The sequence below is a fragment of the Lepus europaeus genome, chromosome 3, assembly GCF_033115175.1.
Source record: "Lepus europaeus isolate LE1 chromosome 3, mLepTim1.pri, whole genome shotgun sequence".
Classification (NCBI taxonomy): domain Eukaryota; kingdom Metazoa; phylum Chordata; class Mammalia; order Lagomorpha; family Leporidae; genus Lepus; species Lepus europaeus.
Window position 1 is genome coordinate 160,338,650 of NC_084829.1, and position 17,219 is coordinate 160,355,868.

General features: G+C 51.5%; 1 protein-coding gene across 1 annotated transcript in view; it reads left to right on the plus strand.

Moving 5' to 3' along the window:
* Positions 1-17,219, plus strand: part of FNDC1 (fibronectin type III domain containing 1) — a 127,198-nt gene that overhangs the window by 78,103 nt on the left and 31,876 nt on the right. The window contains exons 6-11 of the mRNA XM_062187287.1: positions 1,707-1,805; positions 3,432-3,549; positions 7,472-7,659; positions 8,383-8,490; positions 11,833-12,021; positions 13,848-15,938. Coding sequence (XP_062043271.1) covers positions 1,707-1,805; positions 3,432-3,549; positions 7,472-7,659; positions 8,383-8,490; positions 11,833-12,021; positions 13,848-15,938 — 2,793 coding nt within the window. The remainder of the gene's footprint in view (positions 1-1,706; positions 1,806-3,431; positions 3,550-7,471; positions 7,660-8,382; positions 8,491-11,832; positions 12,022-13,847; positions 15,939-17,219) is intronic.

A 17,219-nucleotide genomic window follows, 5' to 3' on the forward strand; every position in this document is an offset into this window, starting at 1 on the left:
AAGCGCACCTGCCCCAGGTTAGAAAGCGCACCTGCCCCAGACCCCCCTACTGCCCTCTACTGGAAGTGCCTGTTTCCAACCCTGCGGCTTCCTCTGCTGTTTCCTACTCATGCAAGGAGTGCGGCAGCCCAGGCCCTCGGAAGACGCCAGTGAGGCCCTTGCTTCTGCCAAGGGCCATCTGGAGATTTCTGACTTCATTCGTGGGCCACTCAAAATGATCACCTTAACAAGTAGCCTGCTATGGATTGACTGGAATGTTGAGTCGCACCTGCCCAGACCAAATGATCTCAAGGGCCCACAGGTGGAGCTTGTGAGTCTAGGTCTCCATCTGTGTGTTGTGAGGATAAAGGTCTGTGTGCCCACTGCTGTCTGGGACTTTGCAATGCCTGAAGGAAGGAGTCTCATGTTCTAGACACCCCCTCCCACTTTAGGCTCTTAGGGTCCCCTCCAATGATTTGCCAGGTGTTATCTGATAACGTAACTACCTGCATAGAAACAGGTGAGGTTGCCTTGTTTTTATTGTTACCCTGATGAGAGCTGCAACAAGGAACTTGGCCAGGGGAGGCTGGGGTCAGACACTCGTGGCTTTGAATCCAGGGAACACCCTGAGTCTTTCTTACGGGTGTGGCCTTGGGCAAGTCCCTCTGTTGTTATGGAGTTTTGTCTTAATGAGTAAAATCAGGTCACAGAGGAAGATGACCAAGGTTTCACCTGGGTCTCGGGCCCTGTGGTTGTAATGTACTCAAATGTGGACAAGTTTTGGTCCATCATTTAAAATTTTTCTCTACATAAAAATGTACAGTGTGGGAAGGGGAGGGGACAACTGATAGAACATTCTAGAAATAAAGGACACCTTTGTACTCTTCCACCTGCTGTCAGGAAGTCTTCAGAGCCCTGGCTCTGGGGATGTTAGTTTTGAGGGGCCACAGGGTTCCTCAGGAACAGAAGCATGTCCTGGGAGGCCGCCTCACAGGCCACCGACTGTCACCTTTGCCTGTCCCTTCTCCCTGATGGTGACAGCATTAAAGTGATGCCCTCCTGGCCGGCGCCGTGGCTCAACAGGCTAATCCTCCGCCTTGCGGCGCCGGCACACCGGGTTCTAGTCCCGGTCGGGGCACCGATCCTGTCCCGGTTGCCCCTCTTCCAGTCCAGCTCTCTGCCGTGGCCAGGGAGTGCAGTGGAGGATGGCCCAAGTGCGTGGGCCCTGCACCCCATGGGAGACCAGGAGAAGCACCTGGCTCCTGCCATCGGAACAGCGCGGTGCGCCGGCCGCAGCGCGCTACCGCGGCGGCCATTAGAGGGTGAACCAACGGCAAAGGAAGACCTTTCTCTCTGTCTCTCTCTCACTGTCCACTCTGCCTGTCAAAAAAAAAAAATAAAAAAAGTGATGCCCTCCTTTTATTTTGGAAATTAAAAAAAACCCATCAGGGGAAGGGAGTAAATGTGCTTTTTCAAACATTGTCCGTTCCTCTTTGAGATGGAAACCCGTTTTTCAGGATTTATGGGTGATAATCAGTTCCGCATTCTCTCCCACGAGTGCTCCCTTGCAGCTTGGTCCCTGCAGGTCTTGGGCCCATCCTCAGCTGTGCTGGAGAAGGGGGGAGGCCACTGGAAAGACAGAGCAGAGAGGAGGGGGCTGCGGGAGGCCAGGACACACGTGCCCGTGACGGCCGAGCTACGGTCTCACCTTGCGCTTTGCTCCACAGCCTCGGAGTCAGTGTACGTGGTCTCCCTGCAGTCCATGAACTCCCAGGGCCAGAGCCAGCCGGTCTACAGGGCTGCCCTCACCAAACGGAAGATCTCAGGTGTGTTTCTGAGGGTGTGCTGGCTCCGAAGCCGGCTGACTTTGTCGGAGGCTGGAGGAAAGAGCAGGGCAGACGGTGGCAGTGTGGGTGGGCATGCATCCTGCACAGGCAGAGACTGGAGTGTTCCTGGGATGAGCCGCATCGCACCAGACTGCTTGATCAGCCTCACCGTGCACTGGCTGTGGCAGGAGCAGCCACGCCTCACTCCATGGAAAGGCACAGCCTGGCCCCCCGGGGATTACCGTTGGCAATGCACAGACCCAGGCGGGAGCAGGAAGATGTTCCCACAGAGACTGTGTCAGCTACCCTGGCGTAGACAGCGTGGGAACAGATGTAGCAGTGGTGTGGTAGCCTGGGCTCTGTCCTCTCACCACGGGGGACTTTCCCTGACATCTGTTCATGGATACTCTTTATGTTATTCGTGTATTAACGATTTACATGTCTTTTCTGGACCATGTGCCTAATTTAAAGAGGCAGCCTACAGCACGGTCATTTTCATGAATCCTAATGTAAAATGGGATTTAGTACACTTTTTTAAAAGAAGTTCCACTAAGATGATGTTTCACTTTTATTACTTATCAGTTGTTGACGTAGAGAAAGACCCTATCTAACAGGATAAATATTTTGTGGCAAAATCCACATTCTTTTGAAACATCATCCTTGAGAAATAAAAAGAAAAATAAAAGAATCAAAAGCTAAAAATAGGAAACTCAAAAGCAAGATGAGAGACGTTTTGTCAGACTCAGCTATGTTGGAGATTACAGACTTTGTTAAGACTGCGAACTTTGTGATAACGATGCATTCTGTAATCTACAGAGATAAATCTGTGAGAAACTGGCAGACTGAGTTCTGTTTTATATCTGAACACAAATCTTATCTGCCTTAAGTCACGTATTGAAGATGTGAGAACATCGAGCCCCATGCTATTTTACAGTTGTTTGAACCCAAATTTTTATTTTTTGCTGTGATCATGCTAGAAATACAAATTTGAGCCCTTTTTCCTCTAAACTTTTCTTCCCATAAACGTTTCATTTTGGGGGCGGGTGTTTGGCCTGGCAGTTAGGATGTGGGCTAGCCCGCCCGTGTCCCACCCTGGGGCACCCGTGTCCCGCACAAGCTCTGGCTCCTGACTGAGGTTCCTGGGAGGCAGTAGTGATGGCTCCAGTCCTTGGGTCACTGCCGCCTAAGTGGGAGACCTGGATGGATTTCCAGGCTCCCGGCTTCAGCCTGAGCCCAGCTCTGGCTGTCGTGGGAAGTGATGGGAGCTCTCTCTCAAATACATAAGTGAGGAATTTTAGAAACTTTTATTATTGCCCTGAGATTTCCGGAGTACCCGGAGAGAAGCCTGGGGATCCTTGCAGTAGCTCTAACCAAGGCAGAGCTCGCGTTCTGGGCTCTTCTGTGTGTTCCGGGTCAGGCAGCTTTGCAAGCGAGCTGCCTGTCTCTCCGACTGTGTCACAAGAGCGAGCGTGGAGATGTACGCTGTTCTGCACCAGCCAGATGGCTGCTTACCTCCACACTTGTTCACTTGACCACAGTAAGCACAGTGACCCGGAGTTCTGCAGAGTAAGATGCTCTGGACCTGGGGGTGCTGACAGCCTTTCTGTGTCGCCCGTTGCGTTTCAGAAGAGGACGAACTGGATGTCCCCAAAGACATCAGTGTGCGGGTTATGTCGTCCCAGTCTGTGCTTGTGGCCTGGGTGGACCCCGCGGTGGAGAAGCAGAAGAAAGTCGTTGCATCAAGGTACCTCTGCTCGTTCCCTCCCTTACCCGTGAGCGGTGTGGCTGCTCCAGCCCTGAAAAGACGTCCCCTGAGTGATTCGGTTTTCTGATTGCTGTATGCTGGCCTCTTCCGGAGCGTTCTATGGCAATAAGTCAGATGCTGCTGGGTGTGTGTGTATGTGTGCATGTGTGTCTATTGTGTGTGTGTATTGTGTGTATGTGCATTTATGTGTATGTGTGTATGTATGTGTGTGTCTGTGTGTATGTGGGTAAGCTGTGTGTGTATGTGTATGTGTATATGTGTGTATGTGTGTGTGCATGTGAGTATGTGTGTGTCTGTGGTCTGTGTGTCTGTGTATGTGTCTCTGTGTGTGTATGTGTGTGTATGTGTGTATATATGTGTGTATGTATGTTGTGTGTATGTGTGTATGTGTGCATGTGTGTCTATTGTGTGTATGTGCATGTATGTGTATGTGTGTATGTGTATGTGTGCATGTATGTGTGTATATATGTGTATGTGTGCATGTGTGTCTATTGTGTGTGTATTGTGTGTATGTGCATGTATGTGTGTATGTGTCTCTGTGTGTATGTGTCTCTGTGTGTACCTGTGTGTGTATGTGTGTATGTGTGTGTATGTGTGTATGTGTGTGTGTCTGTGTGTATGTGTGTATGTATGTGTATGTGTGTATGTGTGTGTATGTGTGTATGTGTGTGTCTCTGTGTGTATGTGTGTGTCTGTCTGTATGTGTCTCTGTGTATGTGTGTATATGTGAGTGTATGTGTGTGTATGTCTGTGTATGTGTGTATGTATGTGTATATGTGTGTCTCTGTGTGTCTCTGTGTGTGTATGTATGTGCATGTGTGTATATATGTGTGTGTATGTGTGTTATGTGCATGTGTGTGTGTATGTGTGTATGTGTCTGTGTGTATGTGTGTATGTGTGTATGTGTGTGTCTGTGTGTCTGTGTGTGTCTGTGTATGTGTCTCTGTGTGTATGTGTGTATGTATGTGTATGTGTGTATATATGTGTATGTGTGTGTGTATGTGTGTCTGTGTATGTGTGTATATATGTGTGTATGTATGTTGTGTGTCTGTGTATGTGTCTCTGTGTGTATGTGTGTATGTATGTGTATGTGTGTATATATGTGTATGTGTGTGTGTCTGTGTATGTGTGTATATATGTGTGTATGTATGTTGTGTGTATGTGTGTGTGCATGTCTCTGTGTGTGTATGTGTGTATGTATGTGTATGTGTGTGTGAGTATATGTGTGTGTATGTGTGTCTGTGTCTGTATGTGTGTATGTATGTGTCTGTGTCTGTGTGTGTCTGTGTATGTGTGTATGTATGTGTGTGTGTATATGTGTGTTATGTGTGTGTATATGTGTGTGTGTGTGACACAGCAGGACCTCACATCTCACCATCTTACTTGCTGAGAGTTCCATATTGTGCCTGGAACACCCTAGATTCCATCTCTTTCTTGGCCCATTTCTGTTTTGCTCTGTCTCATTACTATTCTGTTCACGCACAAGACCTACCCTGGGAGGAGGCTGAGCTGCTCCTGCAACCCAGGAAGAGTCCCACTAGGGTGGATTTTCATCTCACGTAGCTCCTCGTTAGCATTTGCTGAACACCAAATTGCTTCATTTTCAGCTCATTTGTGCAAAACAAAGTGTACCTTTTTTGTCTCAGCCCACGATGCATTATTACCCAGGTTTTTATATTCATTTGTGATAGTAATGGAAGAACAATCATTTATAAAGTTAAAATCATTTTTATGTTAAAAGAGCACTGGTGACGCCCCCCTCACTTCTGGTTAGTGGTAAATTAGTGCAGCCATCAACGTTGCATACGTTCAGTGAATGGATAGTTCATTTGATCAAGAGGACGACGATTTGGGGGCCTAGTTGTGTATCAATACAAGAGATCTTCACAAATTCATGGAAAAACTGTGTGAATTTCATTTTATTGGTAATCCAATGAAGTTATTAGTTTAAAAAAGGATTTTATTTATTTGTTTGAGAGGTAGAGTTACAGACAGAGAAAGGGAGAGGCAGACAGAGAGACCTTCCATCTGCTGGTTCACTCCTCAAATGGCTGCAATGGCCGGAGCTGAGCTGATCCAAAGCCAGGAGCGAGGAGCTTCTTCTTGTTCTCCCATGAGAGTGCAAGGGCCCAAGCATTTGGTCCATCGTCCACTGCTTTCTCAGGCCATAAGCAGAGACCTGGATTGGAAGAGGAGCATCCTGGACATGAGCTGGTGCCCATATGGGATGCCGGCACTGCAGGTGGAGGCTTAGCCTACTACGCCACAGCGCCGGCCCTAACGTTATCTCTTACTTCCATTTTTCTATAAGTTGATTGAAACAACCACGTATTTGACCCATCTACAACGAGGAAAAGGGAGTGTACCTTAACATGAATGGAGTAGAATGCTGAGCTCGTATGCACGCGCGTGTACTTACGTGCTGTTGTTTTTATCAGCTTTATAGCTTCCTTTACCCTCTGCTCCTTTCACAAGACCCCAGAAGACTCTCAGAGGTTCTCCCCACGGCCACCTGGCCCGCCCCAGCACGACCCGCTCCTGCTGCCTGACGTGGATTTCCAACGTCTCGCTGAGAGCCCAAGGAGGCTTGCGTTCTCTTAGCGGGACTTGTGTTCATCGTGTGCCATGTCTTCACCTGCAGCCTTGTGACTTACTAAATATAATCAACAGCACATTTTTTCATGCATCAAATACTTTCTACTACAAGGAGACAGTAGGACCCGGTACACAATGTCTGTGGCTCTTGGGCCACGGAGTGTCACCGTGTTTGGTCACACGGTGTTTCTGTCCCAGACAACCATACACTAGGACCTGGTACACAATGTCTGTGGCTCTTGGGCCACGGAGTGTCACCGTGTTTGGTCACACGGTATTTCTGTCCCAGACAACCATACACTAGGACCTGGTACACAATGTCTGTGACTCTTGGGCCACAGAGTGTTCCCTTGTTTGGTCACACAGTGTTTCTGTCCCAGGCAACCATACACTAGGACCTGGTACACAATGTCTGTGGCTCTTGGGCCATGGAGTGTCACCATTTTTGGTCACACTGTGTTTCTGTCCTGGACAACCATACAGAGTTCCTTCCATAAGTATCTCTTTCCTGGTCTATTTGTTCCACATTTTTGCTTCATTTCATGGTAATAAATCTACACAAAACCACATGGCTCCTTTCCTCCTAAACTTAGAGCAAACGTGCCTGACGTGGCATGAAATGTGTCTTTTTCTTTTTTCTGGAGAGCTGAGACACCTTAGGCTCGTTCTGGCCTTTAGCATTTCCCTTACTCACACCACAGTCCCTCCCTCTCTCTCTCTCTCTCTCTCTCTCTCTCTCATACACACACACACACACACAGGTAGTGGGCTCATAAAATCTACCCACCTGTATCCCTTTCTTTCTTTTTTTTAAAGATTTATTTATTTGAAAGTCAGAGTTACACACAGAGAGAGGTAGAGACAGAGAGAGAGGTCTTCCATCTGCTGGTTCACTCCCCAGTTGGTTGCAATGGCTGGAGCTGTGCCAATCCAAAGCCAGGAGCCAGGAGCTTCTTCCAGGTCTCCCAGGTGGGTGCGGGGGCTCAAGGACTTTCCCAGACAACAGCAGAGAGCTGGATCAGAAGTGGAGCAGCCAGGTCTCAAACTGGCACCCATATGGGATGCCGGCACTGCAGGCGGTGGCTTTACCCGCTGTACCACAGCGCTGGCCCGGTACCTGTATCCCTCTCCTGGATAGCCTCTACTTGATCTTTGGAGCAGTGAGACTTTCTGGTCTTGAGAAGCCACTGAGTTCCGTCTTGGCTGGCCCACTGTAGACAGCACTGCCTGGGACGTATCGACAAGGCCAGTAGTTCACAGGTTTTCCCCTCAGCTGCCTGTGCTGTTGTATTGCGTTTTCTTACAGGCAGTATACCGTGCGCTACCGAGAAAAGGGAGAGTCAGCCAGGTGGGATTACAAGCAAACCGCTAACAGGCGCGCGCTGATCGAGAGCCTCATTCCAGACACTGTGTATGAGTTTGCAGTCCGAATCTCACAGGGCGAACGAGACGGCAAGTGGAGCACCTCGGTCTTCCAGAGGACCCCCGAGTCTGGTCTGTATTCGAGTGCCCTTCGCGTTCACAGGTTGGGAATTACTCCTGAAATGGGATGGAAAGACAGAGCGTGGCAAGGCTAGCAGGACAACAGTCCCTGTCACCCTAAGTCCTGGTCATGTTTGTATTTATGAGTGCAGAGACAGGAAGGAACTGGCTCCTGGGCTCCATGTTTTGGCCTCCACCGGCCTCTCCCCAGCGTGTCGCTCTAACAGGTGGAGCACACTGGGTCCCTGTGCGTGTGGCCACTGCAAGCCACTGCAGCATGTGCCAGGCCCCTGTGATGTATGGCTCTTGTGTGGAGGACACTTCCCCTTCCCTCAACCCTGGGTGGAGTTTGTGAGTCTGGGGAGGAGTTTGTTCTGCATGCAGGGTTACCCTTAGTTTTTTTTTTTTTTTTTTTTTTTTTTTGACTGCATCTTTAAGTGTTTCATGAAAAGTGAGTTGGAACTGGGTTTTAATCCTCTTTGTGTATTTCAATGTCTGGCTATGAGGGAAATTCTGAATTCCTACAAGCATGTAGCTAGATGCATCTGAACTCATGAGTTGGTACAAGTGACGTAGTTGCCACAGTACACGAGAACAAAGGGAGCATTTACTCTCACGTGTGAAGCACATGAGCACCGTAGCTCTTCAGTTAAAAACATGTGTGATGTAGGCTGTGCGTCTGCCATCTACTTCCATCGGGGCATTATAAACCGTGCGATTCCTTGTTGTTTTTAGCTCCTACCACAGCTCCTGAAAACTTGCGCGTCTGGCCAGTCAATGGCAAACCTACAGTTGTCACCGCCTCCTGGGAGGCACTGCCCGAGACCGAGGGGAAAGTGAAAGGTAGGAACCTCACTCCCAGGCTGCAAGATGTATGGACGCTGCCTCTGCTCACTGGTCAGGTGGCGGGAGATGGACAAGGGAGCAATGTATGTACAACAGGTCAGGTGTCTGGAGATGGACAAGGGAGCGACATGTGTATAACAGGTCAGGTGGCCGGAGATGGACAAGGGAGCGACATATGTACAACAGGTCAGGTGGCCGGAGATGGACAAGGGAGCAATATATGTACAACAGGTCAGGTGTCTGGAGATGGACAAGGGAGCGACATGTGTATAACAGGTTAGGTGGCCGGAGATGGACAAGGGAGTGACATATGTACAACAGGTCAGGTGTCTGGAGATGGACAAGGGAGTGATGTATGTACAACAGGTCAGGTGTCTGGAGATGAACAAGGGAGCAATGTATGTACAACAGGTCAGGTGGCCGGAGATGGACAAGGGAGTGATGTATGTACAACAGGTCAGGTGACTGGAGATGGACAAGGGATCGACATATGTATAATAGGTCAGGTGACTGGAGATGGACAAGGGAGCGACATGTGTATAACAGGTGCCAACCTAAGGGACACGGAAGTTCAGGCAGTCTGGCAGGTGATTATTCTTCTCACCTTCCTACAGGCAGGGGCTTTGGTGTGGCCGTCAGGAGGGATGTTGATTGCGTGGGTGTGACATCACAACCCTCACCATCCAAGCCACACCCTATCTTCATGCAAGGAGCCTTCCATGGCGCTAGTAGAATCCTGAAAGTAGGAGTTGGCAGAGACTCTGTCTTTAATGGGACCCTAAGTGCTTCCAGTAGGTCTGAAAGACCCAAGCACTAATTCCTGGAGAACAGATTTATTGCACATTTGTCAGTCTTTATCGGTGCTGAGGAAAACATTGCATTAAAATAGAAAAAATATTGGAGATTTAAAAGAACAAATAATGGAATAAAAAATGATAACTAGTTAAATTTTAAAAATAGTCATTGAGAATTTTGAATATGTGCATAAATCTTTCCTTTGCAATTCCAAAGCACTCAAGAACCTTGTAGACGTCTGTTCGTAGACCCACAGTGAGGCTTTTGTTGGCGTTGCCTACAGGAATGTACCACAAACTTAGGCAAGGAGTGGAGTTTGCATTTAAGGAAGAAATATTTTTTATTGCCACTAGATGTTGGGAGACAACTTTAAGTCTGTTTTGTGCAGAAGCTATGAAAAGTTACTGTGAAGAAATCCAGAAAATTACCACTAATCTCCTTTGAGAATTTCTTAAGTGGAAATCTTGAATGGTTCTTTTTTTGCATTCAACCATAAATTGTCTTTGCTGATGTGTGGGATGTGTTTTCGTGGAACAATAGAAGTGAAGGGAGGTAGACGGATGGAGAATTGTGGTTTCCATACTTAATTCTCACTTTCCGGTCTTTCAAGAATAGATTGTACTGTTCTTCTTCTTTTTCTCAATGGGATAAATACAAAACAAATGAAGGGAATGAGTATTCAGCTGGCCCCACTGCATCACTTCTACTGACACTTTGCACGTGGTCCCCTGTTGGCAGTGCTGTGTTGCTGGAAGCCCCTCTAGAAATGGAAGACGTGCGTGTTTGGCTGACTACTTTTGTTAGTTTTAGGGAAGTCAGTTACTGCTCCTCTGGCCACTTATCACCAGGCCATTTATCCTCTGTGTTTCTCTCCCACATCCTAAGTTTACATTTATAGCTCTTTGGTGAGAGAAGTTCCCTGGTTATCAGTTCAGTATTTCCAGAAAGGCTCATTTCTCCTGGGTTTTTATGTTTGAAAGGATTCATGCCTCTAAACCTGGCTTAGATTATTTTCATACGGGTGCAGTGGTTGGGTTGAAATAATTATATTGGGGCACTGTCCATGTATAAAAAGCCACAATAGAAGGATATTCTTTGACGCAGTTAATTTTTTCCCCAGAAAATTGAATCCAAAAGAAGAATTGGAATTCAAAATTTTATACATAGTGGGTTCTCTTAACTCTTACTTTTGGCCACCGCAAATGGCCAGCTTGTTCATTTTCAGTGAGGACAAAAAATACCATTTTTTCCAGACAAATGCTGCACAATCACTTTTGGTTGAGCATTTTCCAGATAGTGGAGGAAAGAAAAGGGCTCCATGCTCTTGGTAATTGCTTCATTTTTTTCTGTTTCAAATCATTTTTCTTAGCTCCTACTCTTATTATTTGGCAAGTTGTGTAACTCTTGAGTTCACTGGGGGAAAACAGGCCTGAGAGTTTTCAGTTGACAGCTGAAGTTATGGTGTAAAGTATGACTTCTTGTGTTACTTTATTTCCATGTATGCATAGAGATGGTTTAGATTCTTGGAGTGAATTTTCTATGATTTTGAAAGTTCAAGAGCCAGAGTGAGGTAACCAACTTAAATATAGAAACATTAGACATCACATAAGAATCTTTGTACTTAGCAACTTTTCTTTTTTAAAAAAATTTTATTTATTTCAAAGGCAGATTTACAGAGAGGCAGAGGCAGAGAGAAGGAGAGAGAGAGAGAGAGAGAGAGAGAGAGAGAGAGAGGTCTTCCAATTGCTGATTCACTCCCCAGATGGCCACAATGACCAGAGCTGGGCCCTTCCGAAGCCAGGAGCCAGGAGCTTCCTCTGGGTCTCCCAAGTGGGTGCAGGGGCCCAAGGACTTGAGCCATCTTCTACTGCTTTCCCAGGCCACAGCAGAGAGCAGGATCGGAAGTGGAGCAGCCGGGACTTGAACTGGTGCTCATATGGGATGCTGGCACTGCAGGCAGTGGCTTTTTTACCTGCTACGCCACAGTGCCAGCCACTAGCAGCTTTTCATCACAGTTCTAAATACTGCAAAATAGCCCTATCAGCATACATTGGGGACCAACTTTTATAATTCCTACAGAGGAGAAATTATATTCCTAGTAGGGGGTTTTTCTGGCTAAGGACCATGAGGCAGCTTAGTAATAAACTCAAAATCATGAGGCGGTCACAGGCTATTCGGAATCCAGCCCTAGTGGCTGGTGCTTCTTTGGCTGGTTTCTTCTGCCCGGGACCACATCAAGTTAGTAAATGAATATAATGAAAACCACGCACGCACAATGTGTTTTCTGTGAACTGTGTGGAAACTGGCCTCCTGGGTTCCAGCGTCTAATCTGCTTGCCAGGAGCCAGCCCTGTGTGGTGCGGTGGCCGCGTGGGTGAGTGTGAGTCCACCTCCCGCTGCTGCTGGGCTGGGATTGGCATGGCGTGCACGGCTGGTGCCCCGCCTTGGGTAACGCGCGTTCAGTTCAGGCTGCCCATGTGCTCTGAGCGCTGGATGCGGTTCCCTTTCCAGTCCGCTCTCCCAACCACCTGCCAAATCCTTTCAGAATACATTCTGTCCTACGCCCCAGCGCTCAAGCCGTTTGGAGCCAAGTCCCTGACCTACCCCAGAGGCACCACTTCCGCCCTGGTGGACGGCCTGCAGCCGGGGGAACGCTACCTGTTCAAGATCCGGGCTGCCAACAGGAGGGGCCCCGGCCCTCCCTCCAAAGCCTTCATCGTGGCGATGCCGGCAGGTAAGCCTCGCGTCTCGGGGTCTCTCTCCCTCTTTGTCCCTGCGGCCGGTGCTGTGTCACTCTGAATCATGCTCTCGGGGTGCACCTGCTTGGGTGGTGATTTTCTGGGGTTCAAGTTTGCATGTAGATGTCTAAAATATTTTGTTCCCCCCCTTAGAAATAGTCTGTCTAAAGACTAAAATGTTAACTGATGGCTGATGACATCCATCATTTTTAGTGTTCTAAATGTCTAAATTATACAAATAGTTGTACATCGCTGTTTAATTTGGGGGCTTATGGTGACCGAGAAGAATGTTTTTAAAGTGTAGAGTGACATTTGTGATTGTTAGTACTCCTTAATTTCTATCTTGCACTTAAGGTTTTTTTAGTTTGCAGTCCACTTTTTAAAATTTCAATATTTATTTGAGAGGCAGAGAGAGAGAGAGAGAGAGCTCCCATCTGCTGCTTTACTCGCTCAATGCCTGCAGCAGTCGTTGGCTGAGGCTGTAACCCAGCAAGCCAGGGCTCCTAGGTGGGCAGCAGGAACCGAACTGCTTGAGCCATCACCTCTGCCTCCCAGAGTCTGCATCAGGAGGCAGCTGGGTCAGGAGCCGGAGCTGGGTTATCAGACTCCCATGTGGGACACGTGCAGCTGGACTGGCGCTGTGACTGCAGGCCGCGTGCCTGCCCCATGGCCCATCGTCCTTGGGAAGCATTTCACTGGTGTCATTATCTGAAAAACATCAAAACCCAACACGCAGGAGAGTTGCACAGTGGCGGGCGTGTCTGTGGACGGCTTCTCACCTCTGCTTCTCCACGGCCCCGCCCGCCGCGGGCATCCACGCTCAGGGCCTGCAGTTCCCCACCAGGAAGTTTCCCTTGAGAATAACTGAGGCTCCCTCAGGCCCCCTTGCTAGGTAACTCCCCTCCCTTGTAGGATGGACTGGGACAAGGTGACCTGTGGGGTCTGCTTAGTAGCAGGTTTGGCCTGGCCCAGGAGTTTTGTTGTTTTGTTTTGTTTTGTTTTAATTACAGCTGTATCTATGAGTAATGGCATTTTAAGCAAGAAGGAAGAAATAAGCAATTAGGGGCAATAGGCAATGCCTTGTAAAGCCTGAGGCTTTCCAAATGGGGTCCCTGGCTCGTCACAGCCCTGCACCCCACATGCGTTGGAGTGCGGGTTGTTCAGCATTTTGTACCAGGGCATGCATCTCCCCGAGTGTCTGTGATGCTCGTGTGATAAACTGACAATCCGTTCCACGAAGAGAACCCTGGGTACGATTTTGCCCTTTCCGAAGTCAGTGAATCACCCTTGGGGTCTGTGGGGGATGGGTTGCAGGACCCCTTGAGGCTGCCAACTCTGAGGATGCTCACGTCCCTGTGATGTACACACCCACCTGGATGCTTGTGCTCCTGGAGTGTGTGACACCCGGTGCGGTGTAAATACCGTGCCAGCGGTTACTGGACTGTGCAGGGAGCAACGGCACCATCGGTCCAGGTTCTCTCCGGGCTTGGTCGATCCCTGGATGCAGAAACCACGGATGCAGGGTGCCGCCTGTGCTCCACAGCACTCGTTTCAAATTTCCTGCAGATGATCAGCTGGGACATAACCTGATGCGATTTGTAGAGATCCGATTCACGGATGTGTTCTGGGACGAGATCTGTTACTCAAAAAGCAAAACAGAGCTTTCCAACAGAACACTGTAAGTGGGAAAGGCAGCTCCGGAATCCAGAGCGCTCAGTCAGAGCAGTTGGTGTCCATCACCGGCTTGGGGCCCTTCCATCCCGCCATCGTCTGCACAGCTTTTGCATTTCTTTGACGGCCAAACCTTTGCAATCTGTTGCAGCCAGCACAGCTGAGCAGGATGCGGCACAGAGCACGGTGGAGAACTGGAAGCCCCAAAGCCCCGAGGCGCCCTCCCCTCCGCCCCAGACCCCAGCTCCCTCAGGGCACACGCGTGTGCCTGTCTCCCCGCGAGGCAGCGATGCTAAGGACCTGCTCCTGGACTTGAAGAACAAAATCCTGGCTAACGGGGGGCTGCTCAGGAAGCCCCAGCTCCGCCCCAGGAAGACTGGAGAGCTGGATCCTCAGTTGACCGAAGTCACCCAGGAGGAGGAGCCGGACTCCCTGGAGGACCCACGCACGTCGCCCCTGCAGACCCAAGAGCACAGGCAAACCCTGAGGCCACCGAGTAGACCAGGCCACCCGGTCCTGGCTCCCGGCAGGACTCCAGCTAGGGCCCGAGTGCCAGGGCCACCCCGGCAGGAAGGCGTGCACAGGCGTGGCCAAGGCACCCACCACACAGCCCCCCAGGGCACTCCTGACAGAGCTGCAGCAGGGCCCACGGCCAGCTCTGTTGACAACGACTCGGTGGACTCGGAGGAGGACGAGCAGGCTGCAGGCCCCCTCCACCCCAAGGACGCCTCCCCCCAGCAGCTGCCTCCCAAGAGCCAGGCCCTGCCCCGGCCAGCCCTGGCCCCCAGCCGCCCATCAACCTCCAACGCCTTGCACCGGGGTGCAAAGCCGGCCTCGCCTGCCAGGGTGCCGCACCCCGGGGCTGTGGAGGAAGAGCCCAGCCCCCACTCAAGACCTGCTCCACCCCACAGGGTGGCCACTGGCCACTCCCAGGCACCATCACAGCCCACGGCGCCTTCCCCAGCCTCCTCACGTTCCTCCTCCAGGATCCAGGGGTCCAGGGGAGGGAGTGATGGTGATGACGGGGATGTGGGAGACAGCAGGAGGCAGGACCCAGTCACGGCCCCCACCGCGCGGGCCCGGCCTGCCTCCGGACATCTCAGTTTGCTCCGAAACAGGCCCTTTGCTGCCCACGGCAGGTTTCCCAGCAGGCTGGGCGGTGGCCGGGGACTGCGGCTGCAGCCCTCCCGCTCCCCCCAGGCCACCGTGGCCTCCCCAGCCCACTCCAGGGCTCATCCTCAGCCGGCTTCCCACCCTCGGCCAGGCTCCACTGTCCACACAGGGGAGGAGGAGCAACCACTCCCGGCCACCGTGGTCCATGACCACGTGCCTTCCTCCTCCAGGCAGCCCACCTCTCGGGGCTGGGAACCCCTGCGGAGAGGCCCCCAGAGAGGGGCCAGCCTCTACCACAAGGAGGCCGTTCCAGAGAGCCCCAAGTCAGCCGGGACAGTCGCACATCCTCAGGACAAGACCGCCGCGCTGACCCACAAGACACTGGACGCTCAGCAAAGCACGGATGTGGACGAGGAACTGCGTTCCCCTAGGACACGGCCTGTGTCCAGTGGCCACCGGCTGCCCCCTGCCCGGCCCCCTGCGTCCAGCACACCGGGCCCGGCCAGCTCCCGGGCACTACTCCACACGGCCTCCCCGCGCGGTGACCTGCAGTCCTCGAGCGGCTCCACGGGCGGCAGCACCCAGGTCGCCGGCCAGGCCTTCCCCCATCAGGCCGCACCTCACAACCATGGGGCCCAGCGCACACCTGCTGGCTCCTCCCCGCGGCCTGGCTGGCCCCGGAGCCCCAGCAGGACAGGGGTCCAGGCCACCCCAGGGCAGAAGGAGGCACTTTCCAAGCGGCCCCTGCTGTCCAAATCACAGCAGTCGGTATCTGCCGAGGAGAAGGAGGAAGAGGAAGAAGAGGAGGATGCAGGGTACCTGAAGGGGGGAAAGGAAGCCCCTCTACCTCCCTCCGTGTCCAAGTGGCCCTCTGCCGCCAGCCCCAGGGGTGGCAAATACACGAAGGACGGGATGCCGCCTCCAGGCAGTACCCCGAGAACGCCACAGCCACCGACAGGACACCCGCCTCGCAGCCCGGCGGTGAGCGCCTCCTCCCGGCCATGGCCACCCACGCGTGCGCCACCCGGCTTCTCGTCCACCACGCCCATGCTGTCCCTGCGCCAGCGGATGCAGCGCCGGTTCCGCACCCCTGTCTCCCGCCAGCCACCCAGGTCTCTGCACACACAAGGTAACACGTCTTCATACGCCGCCTCCCGGCCTCGTGTCCTCCTAGAGGTGCCAGTGAGCTGGGAGCTGGGACCTGACAACTTAGCACCTCTGCACGGGGGTCATCATCCCGGCCTCTCCAGCGGCTCCCAGGGTTGGTCTGTCACCCATGCAGGAGAAGCTGGGCTCAGGGGTCCCGGTGGCTGGCCTGGGTCAGGTCACTGCAGTGGCTGAGCTGCAGGCCCAGTCCAAATGCAACCACACAGCCCCCTGTCTTTCTGCCTCCTGGAAGTCCTTATTGTGTGCTCTTACTCTGTGAGACTGTGAGACCACTGTGAGGCTGTCACACTGAGAGACTATCACACTGAGAGACTGTCACCTCTGTGAGACTGTCACACTGAGACTGTCACCACTGAGGAGAGACTGTCACACTGAGAGACTGTCACACTGAGAGACTGTCACCGCTGAGAGACTGTCACACTGAGAGACTGTCACCACTGAGGAGAGACTGTCACACTGAGAGACTGTCACCATGGTGAGACTGTCACCGCTGTGAGACTGTCAAAGCTGTGAGACTGTCACACTGAGAGACTGTCACACTGTGAGACTGTCACACTGAGAGACTGTCACCACTGAGGAGAGACTGTCACCTCTGTGAGACTGTCACCTCTGTGAGACTGTCACACTGAGAGACTGTCACACTGTGAGACTGTTACCACTGAGACTGTCACGCTGAGAGACTGTCACACTGAGAGACTGTCACCACTGTGAGACTGTCACCATGGTGAGACTGTCACTGCTGTGAGACTGTCAAAGCTGTGAGACTGTCACACTGAGAGACTCACCACTGAGAGACTGTCACCACTGTGAGACTGTCACCATGGTGAGACTGTCACACTGCGAGACTGTCACCGCTGTGAGACTGTCACCTTGGAGAGAATGTCACCATGGTGTGACTGTCACTATGGTGAGACTATCACCTCTGTGAGCCTGTCATCTCTGAGAGACTGTCACTGCTGTGAGACTGTCACACTTAGAGACTCACCACTGAGATACTGTCACACTGAGAGACTGTCACTGCTATGAGACTGTCACACTGAGAGACTCACACTGAGACTGTCACATTGTGAGAATGTCACCACTGAGAGACTGTCACATCTGTGAGAATGTCACCATGGTGAGACTGTCACCGCTGTGAGACTGTCAAAGCTGTGAGACTGCCACACTGAGAGACTCACACTGAGAGACTGTCACACTGTAAGATTGTCACACTGAGAGACTGTCACATCTGTGAGACTATCAC